This window comes from Gallus gallus, chromosome 8 (genome assembly GCF_016699485.2).
Source record: "Gallus gallus isolate bGalGal1 chromosome 8, bGalGal1.mat.broiler.GRCg7b, whole genome shotgun sequence".
NCBI classification, from domain to species: domain Eukaryota; kingdom Metazoa; phylum Chordata; class Aves; order Galliformes; family Phasianidae; genus Gallus; species Gallus gallus.
The window spans coordinates 14,077,537-14,096,301 of NC_052539.1; the positions used below are offsets into that span (position 1 = coordinate 14,077,537).

At 43.3% G+C, this 18,765-nt stretch overlaps 1 protein-coding gene across 3 annotated transcripts in view; it reads left to right on the forward strand.

Moving 5' to 3' along the window:
- The first annotated feature begins 952 nt into the window (after positions 1-952).
- TGFBR3 (transforming growth factor beta receptor 3) overlaps positions 953-18,765 on the forward strand; it is a 109,901-nt gene continuing 92,088 nt past the window's right edge. The window contains exons 1-3 of one of the 3 annotated variants that reach the window (XM_040704479.2): positions 2,747-7,579; positions 8,522-9,889; positions 13,542-13,715. In XM_040704479.2, coding sequence (XP_040560413.1) covers positions 13,655-13,715 — 61 coding nt within the window. In that variant the 5' untranslated portion in view covers positions 2,747-7,579; positions 8,522-9,889; positions 13,542-13,654. Of the gene's footprint in view, positions 1,189-2,635; positions 7,580-8,521; positions 9,890-13,541; positions 13,716-18,765 lie in introns of those variants that run through there. The other 2 variants (NM_204339.2, XM_040704478.2) reach the window with 2 other exon arrangements.

The window sequence follows — 18,765 nt, forward strand, 5'->3', positions numbered from 1 at the left end:
CTACTGCCAACGTTTTGAGGCTTTGTCTCCATGAGGTGCTCAGCAGTGGTGCCCAGCACCTGCCAGGACCAAACTGCTTGCAGACCACTGGCAGGCATGGTGGGGCTCTGCAAGGTTCTTCCAAAGGGGAAGCGTAGAGTAGGTGGCTGTGGGCTATTCTGGGCTGCATACTGGCGTTTCAAGAGTGGGTAAGCTGCCTGAACTCTTGCAGCCTCTTAGTGAGGTCACACAGCACAGTAGCAATCACCCCCAGTGTTCTGAAAGCAGACTGAACTGGTGGAATTTTTAGAAGCCTTCTTAAACTCTTCTTTTATTCGTCCGTTTCTGCCCGTTCTCACCGTGAGTGCGAGAGCTGCTCGCTCGGACAACGAGCGGGTCGGGGCTCCGTACCGTGACGGAGCTTTCTGGTGTTGCCCCGCTCACGCCGGCAGCAGCGCCCAGCAGAACGGGCACCGCGCGGCGGCGGCACCCCGGTCCAGCGGTTCTAAGGGGCCGTCAGGCCTCAGAAACCGCTTCTCCGCTCCCCCTTGCCGAAGGAGAACGTTATGGTGGAGCTCGGCGATCGCAGTGAGGTGCAAAGCCCTCACTCCAAAACTCCATGCGCTGTTGAAACTGGAGCTCTGACAAGCCGAGGAGTAGATTCAGTGCAGAATCTATTCCGGCACAAAGGCTCCACTTGCGCACGCTTTTCTCAGCGCACGAGGACCTCCGCCTCCACGTCACGCAGCCCCTTCCCCTGCCCCGAGTAGAGCCGCGGCCGGAGCGCAGGTACAGCCGCACGGCGCTCAGGTGTAGCGCGGATCCCGGCCGGGTCATTGCGGCGAATGGGCCCCGGGGGCGGGGACGCCGTCGGGGCCGTCACGGCGCAATCCCCGCCCCGCGCCCAATGACGGCGCGGTCCCGCCCGGCCCGGTCCGCCCCGCCGTGTGCGCGGCGCTGCCGCCATGGGGTTACTCGCGGGCTGGGGGCCGGACGGGCGGCTGCGCGCCTCCTCCTTCTCCTCCTCCTCACCGCCTCCTCCCGCGCGCCGCGGGCCGGGCAGCAGCGGCCGGCGCTGGGTCGGCCTCGGTGAGGGTCCCGTCCGGTTCCGTTCCGTTCCGTTCTCGGCCGGCGCTGCGCTGCCTATGGCGTAGCCGCGCAATTGCGCGCCTGCCCCGCGGGACGAGGCGTGGACGGAGCCCCTGCCAGGTATGTGCTGGCGGCCCGGACCGGGGGTGGGCGGCGGTCAGTGTCTCGCTCACGGGGCCGCGACCGGGACCGTGGTTGGGGTGGCCGATCCGTGAAACTGCGGGGGGCGAGGCACGAGGGCGAGGCTGGGCGGCAGCGACTGTCAGCCAGCGGCCGTCGGGTCCCGGCAGAGACGGGAGGAGGTGGGGAACCGAGGTCGGGTCCGGCTGTGCGCGCTACAGGTGCCACCGGGAGCGGTGCGTGGGGCCGGTAGGGCGGCCCTCTGTGGGGTGGTTGCCGCCCCGCGTACTGCTGAGCTCAGCGCTGTAGGAACGTAGAATAGAGCTGGTGCGGGCGTGGTGGTGACATGAGAGGCGTGAAGGCGGTGTGCGGGTTGCTGTGGTGCGGCTTCACGGCGTTTGTGCTGGGGAGCTGCTGGCCTGTGGGACGGGCGTCCTGCCGTGGCCTCTGAGCACCTCTGCGTGCCGAACTCTCACCAGGTGTGCCCAGGCCACTTCTTGGGCTTCCCTGGTTTCACGAGCTCTTGCTAGTCCCACATAATTTCTGCTGGCACTATTGAGGATGACACATTTTGTCCTTTTACAGTTCCAGGTGTAGCTGCCTTTCGGACTGCGCCTTCCCCTTTTAGGCTCAGTCCTTCTCCAGGTGCTGGGGGTGCAACCAGATGGGACTGGAGTTATGCTACACTGTAGCTGTTGTAACTTAGTTGCTGTCACATCGTATTTTCTGCACCCCTGGCCCTCGTGCCAGATCAGTTTTAGTGGAAACTCAAGATCAGGTTCATAACGTTTTGCAATCAGCGCAGAGGAGGAAGACTCGGATGAATGAACACTGTGCTGTCGTTCTCCCACAGGCTCTGACCTGGCCGCCCTGCCTTTACGCCAGGCCAAGCTTTTCAGCACGGTTGGGATGAGGCGTGCAGGCCAGAGCCGGCCCTGCAGGGCAGCCCCTTTCCCCGGGCAGCGCTGGGACCAGCTGGGCGCGGTGCTGTGACCCCGGGCTGCTGCTGCAGCCTTGCACAGGATAGACCTTGAGGCTGCTGTAAACACAATGAATTCCAAAGTGTGGATCTATTTGTTTACTGCTTCTTGCCAGGAATACTTTATTTCCCGTGCAGTCCACACTTTTTCCGTGGATCTCAGGGACAGCATGAATCGGTAGCTGGGTTTTAGTTAGCGCCGTGCAGGTGTCCTGCCAAAGCATTTCCAACAACAGTGTTAGTGAAGTGTCAGTGACAGATGCACATCTGTGCAAAGAGCCCTGGTCAGCCCATGGAGGCTGGTGGGGCTGCCAGCTCAGGAGGAGCACATCCTGCCAGGATTTGGCGCTGCGGCTGTGCGGGCAGCCGATGGCTGCAGAGTCGGGGAGGGCCAGCTGCTGGGGGCAGGCTGCTGGCTTCCTTCAGTGAAGAGCCCTTTACTCTGCAGCTCGCTTCCCCCAATTGTTTGCCGAGTCCAACCTTGCTGAGCTTAAAGTGGCACTTCAAAATTTTTCCTCTTCTGCCCTCCTTTCTCCCTCTGGGGAGGTCTTGTTTGGTTCTTGTGCACATTTCAGCTTTGGGTGTGTGTGCAGAGCTTCATCTAGGTGGTGTGTGAGCAATACTTCCCAACAGACGGGACTTCTTTCATAAAGTAAGTTCTGATTTTTATTTCTCTGGCATGCAGAACATCTCATGGTACTGTAGCATCTTGGTGGCTACCTCTAGGAACAGTGCTCTGAAGTTAATTGCTAACCAGCAGGGGGAACACACAGCACTCTCTGAAGTCTGTCTTCATACCACAGCTGCAGTTTGTTAAAACTTTGGGCCTATGCCTTTGATAGTATTTCTTTAAAAGATGAATATCAATTTACTTGGAAAAAAATAAACGTTAGAATAAATGCATGATTTTTGTGTGCATGCCTATTAGTTTGCTCTGATAGACATCTCTCTCACTCTTCTGAGTAGAATTTGACTGTATTATTGGGAACTGAACTTGGTAAAGTCTGAGAGGTTTCTTTAAGTGGAACTTTTCTTTCAAGATGTTTGAAATGAGTTAAGAAAAAATTAGAAATGATATTGGGTAATCCTGCAAAGCTTTGGACAGTGAGATAGCTAGCATGTTTTGACAGTGGAACTGTAGCTGAGTGGCCAAAAAATTGTATTCTTACAGGAAACTATTCCCAGTATTTATGGTTTCCATAAGAGAAAGTATTATAGGTGATCTCTTAGGCTTTAGGAAGCCACGTCTACCTTGTTTTTGAAAAGGTCAACTGATGCTCCCCGCATCAGGTTTGTGTTGGTGTAGCAACCAATTACTAATTTTTTTGCTCAAGGTAGAAGCTATTCCCAAAGGTTATCTTCATGACGCACATGGATGCATATGCTTTTTAGTCTATGAAGCCTGATACAACCAAATGGCAAGTATTTAAGGTATGCATTTATAGATTGCTGAATGCTAAGGGTGGTAACTTGGAGCAAGTTGCTATTTCTTGGTGGAAGCCAAAGAGCACCCCTTGCCCTGCAGCAAATGTGAGCTGCCTCGCTGCTCGCACTGTGGGATTAAGCTGTCTTTGACTGAGGGTAGGGCAACAACGTGCCTGGAAGCATCTGCCACGGAGTAGAAGGTTTGCGCCAAGACCTTGGTAACTGGCAATGATTGCATATTCTCATAGCCTTAAGCCTTAAAGTAAATGCAGACAAAATACAGATTCATTAGAATGAATGGTCCCAAGTCACCTTTATAGAAAGAGATGAGTTCCCCTGGGGATGTGCTTACCTGGTTGTGGAATGGCACTGACTGAATACTGAGGCATTCATGGTTATTTTCCTCCCCAGTGTTTTAGCCACCAAGTATATAGGTATTCTAGTGGCCCTGTTTTCTTCTCTAAGAGCAGTATCCTGTATTGCCAGATACTGAAGTTCTGCATTAAGTTTGATTGGTGATCTGCATCTCTCATTATTTTTGCTCTGATTATAATTAATAGAGAATCACAAAAACTTTCTCTCCTGTGCAGTTCTATGAGATGCTGAAATATGTAAAGGTCACTGTGTTCTTTCTGCTTTCACGTTACTTAAAGATAGCACTAAAGCTTTGCCGAATTTAAATTATGGTGCTTTTGTCTGATATCTACAATAATATTCTGTTAACATTTAAGATAGGTGTTACTAAGTCGTAGGTGATTGATATCAGCAAATATTCTGTGGGATACAGATTGCAAATATCTTTGCAGTCACGTTACTTTCCGTCTAATTCCACAAAATATTTGTGTATTATAAATAAGCAGTACTTCTAGAGCAGCAATATTTGTGGTGATGAACAGCGGTATGTGAGTTTCTAGCCATTTCATGAATAGAAGCATGTTTTGCCATAGAAATGTACTAGCAGAGAAGTAATGCAATTGGAACTGCTCTGTCCATAACTGCAGATTCTCATTTTCATGAGCTGGCAGTCATCCAGTAGAGCAGCTTTTCTTGTGCTGGGACAGCAATGATTAACTCTACGATAGCCAAAGTGAAACAGATTTACACAAATTTGGGAAATCATTGAAAGAGGGACTTCAGAACTGCCGCTTAGTCAGGATATATCTCATCTCTTTCTATTTCCTTCCTGTCAAAGTAGATTTCTGAGAACGCATCCTTTGAGCTTAAATACCCAAATGGTCGGCTTTCTCCAGTTCAGCAGACAAAGTTTGGTATTTTGTTGTATTGTTGAATATGTACAGCCTTCAAGAAACTGTCTGGCAAAATATACTATTTTATGATGTATTTGTGGTGAAATAATGAATCTATTGAGGGAAAATGTGAAAGCTGTTCATTCGTATTCGTTCTTTAAATAGTTCCTCAACTTGAGTTATAGCTGTTGGTTGTTAACAGCTTGAATTGTGCTATATTTAACACTTCTTTTTAGTAGTTTCTCTAATGTTGATAGAGTAGTTGACCAATTTCAGATTTATTTATTATGCTGTTGCAGACTATTGCAAAATTGTGAGAGGTCAGCTGGAAAGGTCCACTGTTTCAAATAAGCTTAGTTATGACCTTGCAAGAGACCTGTTTATGTTCTCGGAGAATAGCTTATCTGTAGGTCACAGGTTTGAAATGGGTTAATTATACACCTGAATGTATGAACTGCTCTGCATGGAAGGGACTGTAATATAGAAGGTGATTGGAGTGGGGGAGAATTCACTTATGCTCTGATTTTCTTTCTAAGCGTAGGCATTTCAGTTGGAAATCGCTGTAGTTTTGTTGTTCAAGTCAGGATGGTAAAAATAAATAACAAAAGAATCTCGGACTGTCAAGGGAACCAACTGTACAGTGTAGATCTGCTGGAAATGTTTTTCTTTGCCAAGAAGCTGGAGGTGGACTGAAGAACTGTATGTCCTTTCTTGTCTTAGATTCATGGAAGTAATTCATTAGGCTATAGCTGCATGTGACAATGCGACTGAGAACGGTGGTAGTCTCATATCAGCGAAGCTGTACTTGTTTTCTTAGGTTCTGACAGTGATTTGAGTGAAGCAAAATAGCATTCTGATCGACAAAACAGCTGTTGCAGGATTTGAAAAGCATGACTTTTTCTCATACAAAGGCTGTTGAGTTAGTGGACCAAGTCACTCCTCTTGTATATGCAGCTTGTGCTACGCAGTGGAGGAGCTTCCCCTCCTCTCTTTAAAATGACCTGTTCTTTTGAGGTCTTTTGGGCTGGGGATTTGGTTCACTCTGGAGATGAGGTGCTGTGATTTTCTTCTTGCATACACGGTGTGCAAGTGATTTATTTATATGAATTTAGGAATTTCTTGTGGCCTTCCAAATCCCAAACCTTTTTGCAGTCCCTGTGTGTAAATGTAATAAATAACAAAAGGCAGGGAATTCTGCGTGGTCAAATTACGTAGGAGTATGTGTGCATTCTCAGTGGAATATGCCAGTGATAGGGATCCTTGCTGAAACAAATCCTCCTTGCAGCACTCATAAATGATAGTTTTTATGGAAAAAGATTTTGCCTCAGCCTGAATGCGTTTCTCTGCCAAACAAATTAAATTACACGTCTTTGGCAGACAATTAGTGAGAGGTTGGGTTACTCCTACATAAAGGGAAGCTCCTTTTGACTCATTCTTTTAACTGTGTAGAACTTTGTGGTCTTCCCTGTTTGTGTGGGAGAACTTTCCTATCTTACAGACATGCATCTGCAAATCTAATGGCTGCTGGTTAGCTTCTGACAAATGTGTGTAGCTTCTGTTGTTGTATAGCAGCCTGAAGAAACGCACTATTAATTTACCCGCTTTCTAATGTGCACCTCGTTTTAGAGAGCAAATTTCAAAACACGCTTATCTTGATTTATTGCTTTCCCTTCAAAAGGTGGTTTTGATGATGAATGTGGTTAGTTTCAACATACCCAGTAGTTAATATTTTAAGCTCTTCATTTACATCTCGTTGCATCGTATGACCATGGCAGAGGGGAAGGCTGATTTGTGTCACCTCATCCCACTGCTCTGCATTGTTTTTCAGCATTTTTCAGTTTGATGGTTACCTTTCTTTCCCCTAAGAAAGGCCTGCATCCTTATTTAGAAAATTCATGCTTATTGCCGTAGTCATGTTCTTTGCTGTCATCCCTTGTGATCTTCTCACAATTAACCCAGATAACTTCTTATATCTTAATGTATTTAATGTAATTTAATGTAGGCCACCATTTGAAAACCACTTGTCTAAATGTACAGAGGTAATTTCAAGATTTAAAATCGAGCAGAGATTGATTTAGCTGTGGTGCTGGTAGGGAGGTTGCATCTAGCACTAGTTCTAGATGCAGTTCTAAAGTTTTGCAGATTAGTCTCGAAAAAATAACTGCATCAGGCCTTCCTCGAGACACTCAGTTGCTGAAATCTCTTACCCTTAGCAGAAGAAACCGTGCTATGTTGATAACTTTCTGACCTGCTGTGTTTCCTTTCTGTGGCATGGCTGCAGTGAGATGCTTCCCTAGGGGCATGTTGGCCTGGATAGGTGCATTAGAGCTGTTAACTTTTTAGTTTAGGTGTGCAATTAGAAACTGAGCCAAATAAAACTTAAGATTAATGAAATTTGTGTGAGGTTGTTGGCTGCTACCGCATTTGTGAAGAGTAAGATAGTCCTGTGCCAGGAAACCCATTCTGTTTCAAATTAGAAACAATTAAAAAAAAAAAAAGAAAAGTAATTAGGCCAAAGAAATTTAACCATGAGAAGTGAAAATTGCAGAGATTTGCTCCGTGCAGTTCATGATCTTCTTCTTCATCCTGAAGACTTCTATACAGCAGTGGCAGCAATGTTTTTGTTTCAGAGTATAATTTCCAGAAGCAACAAACTCCATTTGAGAAACAGAAGTCCGACTGCTGTTAGTGGCAGTGAGATGCTGCTGGTTTCGTTCCTAGGAATCTGAGTTGTATTCAGGTGAACACCTTCAGATTTCTTGGGCTGCCTTGGCGACTTGAATCTCATCTTACGTATACAGTTTCTAGAAGCTTTTTTGCTGCTTCTGCTGCCTGAATGTTCATCAGGAAGGCATCATATAATTTTACCACTGGTGTTTCCTGGTAAGGACAGTGAGATCTTTTCCAGAAGACAGAAGCAGAACTACTTGGAATAGTGTTATCTTTCCAGGTAGATAATGGAGGGGTGCTGTGGCCATGCAGAGGTGCTGTTATGACTCATTTGCATGTGAAAGATAAGGCTTTCTGTGAGTTGCATGGAAAATATGTGGCTGAAGCTGGTACTAGATTCCAGGTTGCTTGATCCACTGTAGCCTGACAGCTGCTCAGCCTCCCAACATCTTGTTTTCTCTGCTCCTTTTAGAGACCCTCTGATGTAGGATGTCCCTGAAGGCTCTGTGTGAAAGTAGAAAAGTTCTGACTCACTGCTCGAGTTACACATAGGATGTTTGCCTTGCTGTTAAGCTCTGTCTCCTGTGCCATGTGTCCTCCCTTCCATAGACTTTCAGTAATCTCTAGGAATTTCTGCTTTTGTTAAAAGGGAATCTGCACTGTAGTCTACTCCTTGAGGAAGAATCTTGTGTACTCCTTCCACTACAAAAGACGCCTGAGTGCACTTCCTTCCCTTCCACCTATTGAAACCCTCCACATCCTGATCCTGCAAGAGGCTATTCTCTTGTTTACACTTCAAGAGTACAGCCTTGCCCCTGAGCCCATAAAGACTCAGTTGCATACCTCACTGGGTCTGGGGGAAGGGAAGTCCTGGGAACATACGAAAGATTGATTTTTATCCTGTTTCTGTAAACTGTCTTTCACTTTTGTGCTATGCTATGCAGTGATTATTTAGCTCAAGCTTCCATCTTGTTTGGTTTCATGACTTTACTTTTCTGATCTGAACTCACAGCAATTAAAATCAGCTGGTTAAGAAAGTGTTGGGAAGCTGAAGCGAAAATTAGTTATGAAATTATACTGTGAATAGCCACCATTATCCAAACTGGAGCCACCTGGCAGCAGTGGGCAAGATGTGTACCAGGTAACGAAGTCAACTTAAGTAACGTGTTGCTAAAAGCTGAAATATGTTTCACATGTTTTATGGACTGATTTGTGTATATTTTGTGGCTTCCTGTAGTTTAGCAAGATACATTGTAATACGTTAATGTGAAGATAAATAAATGAAATGTTAAAACAAAAGTCACTCAGAATAGAGGGGCACAATTGCTAAATGGCATAAAATATCTTCCCTTGGCACTTGTCCAGTTCCCATAGCCTTTAACAGTGACTTGTTGAAATGTCCCATTACAAGCACAGCAGCATGTGAACTGCAGGACATCAGAGTTACTTTTTCCCCGGGCTTCTGATATGTCAGGATTTTTGGTTTTATTACTATTCATGTATTCCCTGAAAATGAAACCACTTTGATGTTTCTAAACCAGAATCTATCCCCTTAATAGTTTATGAGTGAGTTACTGTTTTCAGTTCTCAATGGTGGAACTTTATGTATATACTTTGGACAGAGGCATTAAAAATACATAGAAACTTTCAATCCCACATTAATATTTGCTAACCCTATTAGTCAGCTTTCCAACCTGTGCATGTACAAATCACACAGAATTGACAGAGGATAAATGTCATCTAATAAAAAAGGAATCTGCTAGAATGCATATTTAATAGGAATGGAGTTATAAATAAACTCTTCCAAAACTGCTCTATCCCCAAGTTTATAGAGCTGCTCGTGTAGTTAATCATCTGTGAAATTTTTGTTGAGCATAGGCGTGCTTGATCACAAATGATTGCCTTTTATTACTTATGCATGGAATGTATGTATTTCTTGCACTCACGTGGTAAGCCAGCATGGGCAAGTGGGAGAAAAACTGGTTAAATAAAAGAAATGGTTGCCATGCGTAAAACAAACAAACAAAAAGTGAAAAAGCTTTGGCTGTGAAGGCCTTCTTGGATAGCCTAGGGACTTGGGTTTGCGTTGCTATAGCGAAACAACACAAAGGGACAGATCCTGCTGGCTTCACTCGAGCATCCCCATTCACTTTGGTGGGACTTCTGACGTGGTTTAAAGAAAGATTTCTGGTTTTCTTTGGCGCAGAATCATTTGTAGAGAGCTGTGTCACCTCTGGCACTGTGCATAGAAAGAAGACAGAAATAGAAGAGCCCATGTGGATAAGGAGGAGAGGAAGTGGAAGTTATTCTTCAAGCAGTAAAGGAAAAGATTAGACAAGGAGGATGATAGAGCTAAGGCAAGGGAAGAACTATGGGGAAGGTAGGTGGCTATTGGAGAAATGGTGGCTATCAGGGAAAAGGCTTAAATGAACAGAAATGAAGGGGAAAAGTAAAGCAACAAGAACCCTGTTTGGCAATGACTATGGTGAATTCCTGCTCTGCAGAGCCTTAGATTCTGTTATTTCCTGTCAGTGAGGGCTGGGAAATCCTTAGTAGAATGGTGTTTTTAAGAGAATACAGCATGCTTTCAACTTCTGAATTCTTTGGTCATGTTGTAGCATTAAAGGTAACTTTCTAGTTCCAAGGATGGCTTTAAAAAGTCCACAGAAGATTGGAATTCTTAGCAAAGCTTTATGCGTCAAAATTCTGATGGACAAAGTGTAGTCCTTCATACTTCCTCCTCTTCTTGTCCCTTCCCTCATGTGCTTCATCATACGTTTTCCCCCCTCATTTTAAAGATGACTATCTTTAAAACCTAATAAAATGTTCCTTTAAGGTTTTTCCCGATGTTCTCAATAGCACTCATTCCTGATTGCATCTGCAAAATGATAAGTTTCAGTGAAGGAAACCACCACCTTTCGTGGTGTTTAGGGCCTCATTTTTATCAGGACTGGTGGCCTCTACCCCAGCAAATATGTTCCTACCAGGCTATGCTCCTTTGACTGTGAGTCTTCAGTGACTCCAGATTCAGATGCCCTCTTTTGTCCACCTTTCTTACAGCTTGTAGTAGTTTAGAACACAGGGATGAAAATAGTATGTTCAGTAATCCAGAAGCCCTCGTGTCATCTTCTTCCACTTCCTCATCAGGACTTTTTGATTATACTTTTCATATTCCCTTTCATGACCTCAGTTGCAAAAATAGCAACCCAGATATACCCCAAAGGAAAAGATGGTTCTCTTGGAAATTTCTTTTGAATCTCAAATTAACTAAGAGTTCTGTTTATTTCTTGGGTAAATAGTTTAGGCTCCCAGTCCTTTTACACAGTTTTCTTCCCTTGTTTCAAAGGAAATATTCCACCATTCAGTAGACTGCATCAACTTTTCCTTGTTTGCAGGTTTCTCGTATTCTTTGGCTACAGGAGGTTTCACACGGATGCAAAATATGACAAGTTTTGCATTAGAGCACACATTTTCTTTTTTTTGGTTCTCTTTGGTACTGTCAGATGATACAGGTAAAACTTCATAGCTGACTGGACTTGAATGCCTCCAGCGATGGGGCATCCACAGCTTCTCTGGGCAACCTGTGCCAGTGCCGCAACAAATTCAGAATTTCTTCAGAATATCTAATGTAAATCCACTCTCTTCCAGTTTGAAGGGATTACGCCTTGTCCTGTCACTATGTGCCTTTGTAAGAAAGCGTCCTCCAGCTTTCCTGTAGACTCTTTTAGTTACTGAATGACAGTTTGCTGTATGTTCTCTGTGGAGCCTTCTCCAGGCGCTCTCATTTTGGCTTTGCGAAGCACGTGCTCCGGTCCTCTGAACATCTTCATGGCCCTCCTCGGGACCTGCTCCAACAGCTCTGTGTCCTCCTCGTTCTGTGGGGATCCCAGAGCTGAATGCAGCCCTTCAGGTGTGCTGGAGGGGAAGGATCTCTTCTCTTGGCCTGCTGCTCACGCTGCTTTTGATATGACACAGAGTATGGTTGGCTTTGTGGGCTGTGAGCACATGTTGTTTCCAGTAAAAAAGGACGTAAAATGTGCATGGCAAACCAATGTCCCCTTTTCTTCTGTGGTGCCTTTTCCTTTTTTCTCTTTCTTTTTTTTTTTTTTTTTTTGGCTTTTAGGTACCCTCTCTGAAACTGCTGAGCTAGCTATTAAGGACCTGCAACTTAAAGTCAGGTTGACAGATGATCAGGTTTTTCAAAATACTGACAAATTGCATGCTTGGTAGGTAATTCTTAAGTTAATTATTAGTCACATACTTGTCTGTGCTTGACTTAACTTGCTTTATTTCAGACATCTGTGTTGCTGGGAGTTCCTAAATTCATGAAAATTGCAGTCAGTTTGTCTCCCTTTCACATTGTCTCTCAAGGGATAAATTTTTCCCTCCTTAATTCTGTGAATGCTTACTTTCAAGAAAAGGAACCCATTCTTCAGGAAGATCTTTCTAATTTTCATTTAATTTTTATTATTTCATAGGGCTTGTACACTGTCAGCTCTGAGTTACGAATGATTTTGTTCGTGGGTGGCAGGGATAAAATATTCTTTTCATTTTCATTTGAGAATGGAAGTATGTATATTCTCTTCCCCTTTTAAATAACCCGTCCCAAACCAAAGCTGAATCCCAACTTGTCATTTTAACTTACCTAGGTAGATGGTCACTATAGAATGGGATGCTCAGCTGTTCTTAGCAACATCTCTACTTCTTTCCCTGTACTCCTCATTTCTGCATCATTGTGTGCTTTGTAAAAATATCACTGAAGAATGAGAAGTTTGTTCTGATGGCAGTTATCTGAGTAATATCGTATGCTTTCCTGTTTAGTGTGTGATTGAGTGAATGTGCTCAAGTTGCTCTTTTTGTTTTCCCTTTTGTTCAGTGTTGATCTACTGATGTGTAAGCATTTCATCAAGTTTCGGAATGCTCATTCATTGCCTATTTGCTCTTTCAGTGTGTTGTGATGATCTTTTGTAGAGTCATAGACTTTCCTGAGTTGGAGGGGACCTGCAAGTATCACAGAGTCTACAAAGGGCAATGTGGCTAGAGGCCTTTTGGTATGCTGTGTTTATCATTTGTCTTTATGGCAGAATTTAGAAGTTGAATTAACAACCAAATACTCTGAGTACGTTAAGGTTTCTCTTCATCTAGGGAAGTCGCAACAAATGATTCCAGCTCATATTTGACTTCCCAAATGATGTTCAGTATCTGCCACAAATTCCTTATGGCTTGCCATTTTGGCACTAAGCTTGTTTGATTTGGATCTTCATGTTCAAAGCTTCTGTGTTTAAAGGACTGTCCAACACTCCTGTGGACAATTTAATTCCCTTTAATAAAGGTTAGCCTTAATTTACCTCAAAGTTCAGTTTCCCTTTTGGATTGATGAGTTTAGCTGTGTAACCATACATTCTTGGTGTATGTGTTTGTGTGTAGCAAGAGGTATCTGGGAACTCACAGATTGTTTCCAGTAGGTTCAGGATGAATTAGTTTAACAAGCCCTGTAAGCTGTCCAGGGAAGCTGTGATTTTCTGAGGTTATCCTGTTTTAGCTGTTTTTGGTCTCTAGCATTACTTGTGTGTGTTCATCCTTCTCCAGATTTATTATTTTTTTTCTTGAAGATACACACATCTTTTCACTGTGCAAGGGAATGAATGTCCCTCTTCAGAGTCTGCCATAAACTTGTTTTCCCTAGAATGAGCTCCGATTGTTAGAATGACAGGAGTTACCATTTCTCTGGGGGGTTTCCTTCCTTCATTGCTATTGTCTGGGCAGCATTGTTAAGCCTCTGAAAGGGACATGTTGAGGAGTGGTGCATTGGAAAGTAACAGTTCTAGAATTTCAACCTGAAATTCTGTGTGCTAAAAACTGTTAGGAAATGCAAATCAGTCTACTTCTATGAGGGAACACAGAGCTTGAGAGTGGGCCACAGGGAGCCCGTGTTGTGATGGATTTCTCTTATTGCATGAGAGATAATTTTAAATAGCTAATAACATTTCTGCAAGTTGTATTTATATTGGTTTATTTACTTCTTTCTGTAGGCAATTAGAAGCCTGGAAGATCTGATTTCAAAGCACACCACAATTTTCAAAGGAAGTAAATCTACATGAAGAGCTACAGAAAGAACTGATTTAAGAAGACGGTGCTTGCAAAAATGTCTTCAAGTTGTGTGACTCCAGTGTTTGCTTTGATGATTCTGTGTTTTGCAGATGCAGGTAGGTGGTATTATGTAAATCATTCATTTGGTGTAACTTACTGTATATATTCAGAATTATTGATCAAAAGTAGGCTTTAACACTGGAAAAGCATAGGCCAGCTAGTGTGACGGTGTGTGAAATGCTGTTTCTATGAGAGTTTTCATGCAGCTATCTTCCCAATTAATACTGTTCAAGAACTGCAGTAGTAACATACCAGCTTAGTGCTTCCTTCAAGGTGTCTCCAGTCTATAATTAAACTATGACTGTTCAGTTTATAGAAAGAAATTAGACAAAAGATCCAGACCAGTAAGCCTGAAGGATATTGCAGTAGAGCACTGAAACCATCGTTCTTCTCCTATGGGACAAGCTTCACCTATGTCGTTCCTGACAGTTGGCTGATCTGTTTTAACGTTAACTGTCAATAGTGATAATAAAGACCTTTATTTTGAAAGTTGCTGGTGTTATTGGAGGTCTCATAGGCTAGGAAGATGCATTGCTGTTTATGGGGATTGTGCCTGCTGTGCATCTCGTCCTCAGCAGGGGTTCTTATAACCGTGTGTTGCAATAACTTGTGACAGATAAATGAGAAAGATCCGTAGACTTCAAGCACCAAGATTATATTGAAGTTTCTTCAAGTGCTGAAGTGATTCTTCTGAGTATGTTTGTTTGTCAAAGTTCTTCCTGTGGTTACAAGGGGAAGCCTCTTATGTGTCCAGTTTGCATACAGCATGGATCGCTGGAGAAGCGGCCAAGTGGATATATAGTCAGTCAAAATGAGGTAGTGGGAAAAGTGGACAGTGGACAGATGGCTTTCTTAAATCTGAGATGTCCTCATTGTGGAAAAGATGACCAGCTTTGGAAGAGATGTGGCTGAGCAATTAAATATGTTACAATTTGGCTTCCTTTCACCATCAGCATGGAAATTTATGTTGTTTCAAGCCCTCAAATCTTGCGGGACTTTCTCTGGGGCTGACCTCCTGAAGGCATCCATCCAGCATTAGTAACTTCTATTATTTAATAGTACATGATGTTAACGTTTTGCAATAGCTTCATTAGGGATGAACTTTTAGCAATGCAGGGCGTGTCAGAGTGTCTGTGGCCTGAGCTGAGGGTATGAATGCTGATCTTGGCTCAGGAGGGATTACTTTGTGTGACTCTGAGTCACTGTCAATTCATGAAAAATCTACTTTAAGGGAAAGTACCAGTGTAGAAAATAAAAACTGCACTCTAGTTCATAACAACCACGGTTCCATTTTATTGTTGAGATTGCTTAATGCCAGCTTTTATTAAAAATACTACTTTAAAGGTGCTATCCAGTACAGTACTACTGTGAGAAAGTTACCCAGTGTACAGAAACCCTAGCATCTCTCTCTTTTGCAATCTTTTATGTTTCTTTTTGGTTTTACTTCCAAGTTCTGTGTTTTTCTCCATTGACAGCTATTTCAAAATCAAAATTGCCATGGATCTGATTAGATGCTTACTCATGAAATGTTCACAGAATACTCCTGGCCGTAAAGAACCTTTGCAAACACAGTCCAGCCCCCTGCCCTGAGCAGGGCTAGCTTCCAAGTTGGTCACTTCTGGAGATCCTTCCCACTATCTGCGTGGGAATAAGAGAAGAAAAGAAGGGAGTAGTGGGGTCAGTTGGTTAGGAGGAGGATAGAGGTGACTCCTACTGTAATGGTTTCTGGCTGTGCCTGCTCAGTGGGTTTTGGTTTTGTTCCATGCTTTTTATTTTTGCAATAAATTCTTAATGAAAACGATGAGTGTCATTTAAAATGTATCATGATTATAGTAAAATACAAGCAATAAGGAACTGATGGATTGTGCTGAAGGAGGGGGAGAGATTGAGATGAAGCAAACACTGTTACAGCTGAGGAAAGACGACTCTGTGAAGGTTATTTAAAGAGGGCTTTTGCTATGTTTTTCTGTTAGTAGTCATCGAGTCCTGTTAATGTAAACAATTAAACTTTACAGTCACAGAAGTAAATGAGTGAGTTTGTGGTTATAAGTGAAACAGGGATGGAAGCAAGCAGTGTGTTTTCAGTGTAGAAAAAGCAGTGGCAAATGACTGAGCTATTGTCAGTGTGATGACCAGGGTACCACAGTCTTGGCTGTTAAACATCAGAGCACAGAACTCTCCCTTATCAAGCATGAATAATTAACAAACTAGTACTTCCCATAGTACAAATAAAACTAAGAAATATAAATAAAACTGAAAAGTATAAATAAAATCCCTGCATGCCTGTGGTGAGGCCTGGGGGAGGCAGGGGGCAGCATGCCACCTCCCTGGGGTGTTGATTTTTATATATTGAGCCTATTTCCAGCCTCCTCTTTGTTTCTTAAGTAGTGAGGCTGATACAGGAGAGCAAACCTTTCTTCTGTTAGTCCTCCACTGACACTGTAGATCTTGTTTCTTGTTTTCAGCATTGTTATCTTTTCACATACAGTGAATCTTCTAGACAGAATCTCTGTTGCTTTTCATTTTGCTTTTTCAGGTAGTTGTGTGTTAAATATATATATTAATTAAAACAACAACAACAAAAACCACTAAGAAAACTGAGTTAGATGTCATGATGCACAGAGGTGCATATTCAAACCTGAGCTACAAGACTTCATTTTCTTCATGCTATTCAATTAAGGAATACACTTTTGCGTTGGAAATGGTTTATATAAATATTCAAATAAAGTTTTTCTTTACTTCCTCTTACTTCTGAGATGTGTGTATCTAAATGCTTATTTGAATCTGTTTTACTTCCACCCTGTGCACTGATTTCTTCTGGTCTCATATTTCTGCTGCTGCAATTGTACAGAAAAATACTGTGAGGAAAACCTGGATTTCTCTGTGATTTTTCTTCCCAATGGAAAGTCCAGAGCAAGATGGTGAGGAGAATTGCTGGCAAACTATCTGCTTGTCTGAAGGAATTAGAGTTTTGAAGTGTGCTTGAACAAACATCAGGCAACCTGCAGTAGGAACTTCACCTAGACTCTTAGAACTGCTCATGCTGCAGCCATGCGTAACCTCATAAGCAAGTCTAGCTTTGTAGTCTTGGGAGTAAAAATATGCAGTCCTAATGTAGCTTAGATCAAAGACTGAAACATTTACTTAATGGCAAATTTGTGCAGTTGGGTGCATGATGTTGTGATAAAAAGCCTTAGAGAAACTTCAGTGTGTACCTGTCCTAGAGCCTGAGGGCCAGATGTTCAACGATATCACTTTTACACAGAGAGTTAGAAGCATTTTTTAAAATTTGGACCTCTTTTCTTTTTTCCATCTTGCCATATTGCCTGGCTGTTTACAGTAAAACAGAAGAGTGGTGCAGACTGTGGATCTACGCTGTCTGAGGTAGATCTTTGGGTAGTGCAAATTGTCCCTGCTGTGGACAAAGCAGTCCAGCTATAGTGTTTGATATGACCCAGAGTTGCCCACGCGGCTGTGTTCTCATTCCTTTGACCCACCGGTATGTTGTGTTGCCTATGCTTACCTTGTAGATATGTCTCTTGTTGTGATGCTGCTGTGGTGAGGCCACTGGAGAGACTGTAGGAGTTGAACTATAAGTGGGTATATGTTGAAGAATTTATCCATCCTCTATTATATAAACTTACAGATTTTCCTTCTCATATTACATCTGCTTTTGTGGTTTTCTTTCAACAGCCCTATTCCCTCCTTCTTTACTATATTGTTACCCTCGCTTTCTTTTTTTCTTTTCTTTTTTTTTTTTTTTTGTCTCCATATGCTTGTTCTTATGGGCAGTCTTGTGTTCAGAGCACGTGTGCTTCATTGTTCGAAAGGCTGTTTGCTTGTATGCTGATCTCTTGAGTGCCCCCTAGGTACGGTGTTGATGGGGTCCAAGTAGCAAGCCTAACAGTAGGAAGAAACAGGCCCTGTCACGGCATCTTTTCTTTGTTCCCTTTAAGAGGAATTTCCCTCGACCTTGAGCACTGTGAAAGCAATATAGGAGTCTTCAAAGTACAATAGAAAGTCCTTCCACTCTAAGGTGAAGGACGTGATTGAAAGAAAATGGGAGTCACACAAATTTCCTTCCCTTTTGGACAGTGTTTGCTGCATATTTCCCAGATGTAAGGTACTGGCTTTATTTTCCCTAAACATATTTGTTGCCAGAGGTGTGGGGTTTTTTGTTTAAATTGTGGTTAGAGGATGAGAACAGAGGTTGAACCTCAAATTATTAGAATTAAAATACAGCGCAGACTAGTTTTGACTTCGAAATGCATAAAGATTTTACTCTCCACCTCCCTCTTCCTTCAGTTCATTATTTGCTATAACCAACCTCTACCTTCCTTGAAACACTGCCCAGTAATTTCTGCCTCTCGAGTGTCTGAATGAGTGAGTCTGCTAGGGAAGTTAGACTGAGTGTTTAAAGACACGCATGCTCACAGAGGAGCTGAAGGAGCAGCAGCTGGTTTGTGTGCCACCTGACTTGTGCTGTACCTGTGCACTGCCACACTGTGCACCAGCAGGGCTGGAAGGGCCAGGATGCCTCCTATTGGGCTGGAAGGGAGCAGCTGTGCTCCTTTAAGGAGGGCGCATCGCTTGGTTCTGAGAAACGCTGATTAGGAGCCGCTGACTGCTCTGCTGTCCGGTGATCTACTCCTGTGTACATTGGTTTCTTAATGTAATCGGTCTGTCTCTCAAGTGAATCAGATCTGGTGTCATTTCTCTGTGGCTTAAGCTTAAATAGTATTTTATCTTCAAAAAAGCACAAATTTCTGGAAGACTTGAAGTGCCTGGATACAAAGAAAGGCTATATATTTCAGAAGAGAGCTGTATTGCAGCCTCAGAATAGCTGGAACTCAGCAGACTGCATTTTTCCTTTATCAGCAAGACTCTGAAGCTATAAACAGTTGAATTTCTGAGCACTGCACCCACATGGAGGGGTTGTGTGTCCTGATTCAGCAAAACAGCTGAGCATATATCTAAGTTCTTTGCTGAAACAGGATTCATAAGTGAATGTGAAAGTCTGATTCTTCGGTTAAAACTGACTCTGGATGATGCTAAAAGAATTCTAAGAAATATCAAGCCCTTAATACAGTACTTGAATTATATGGA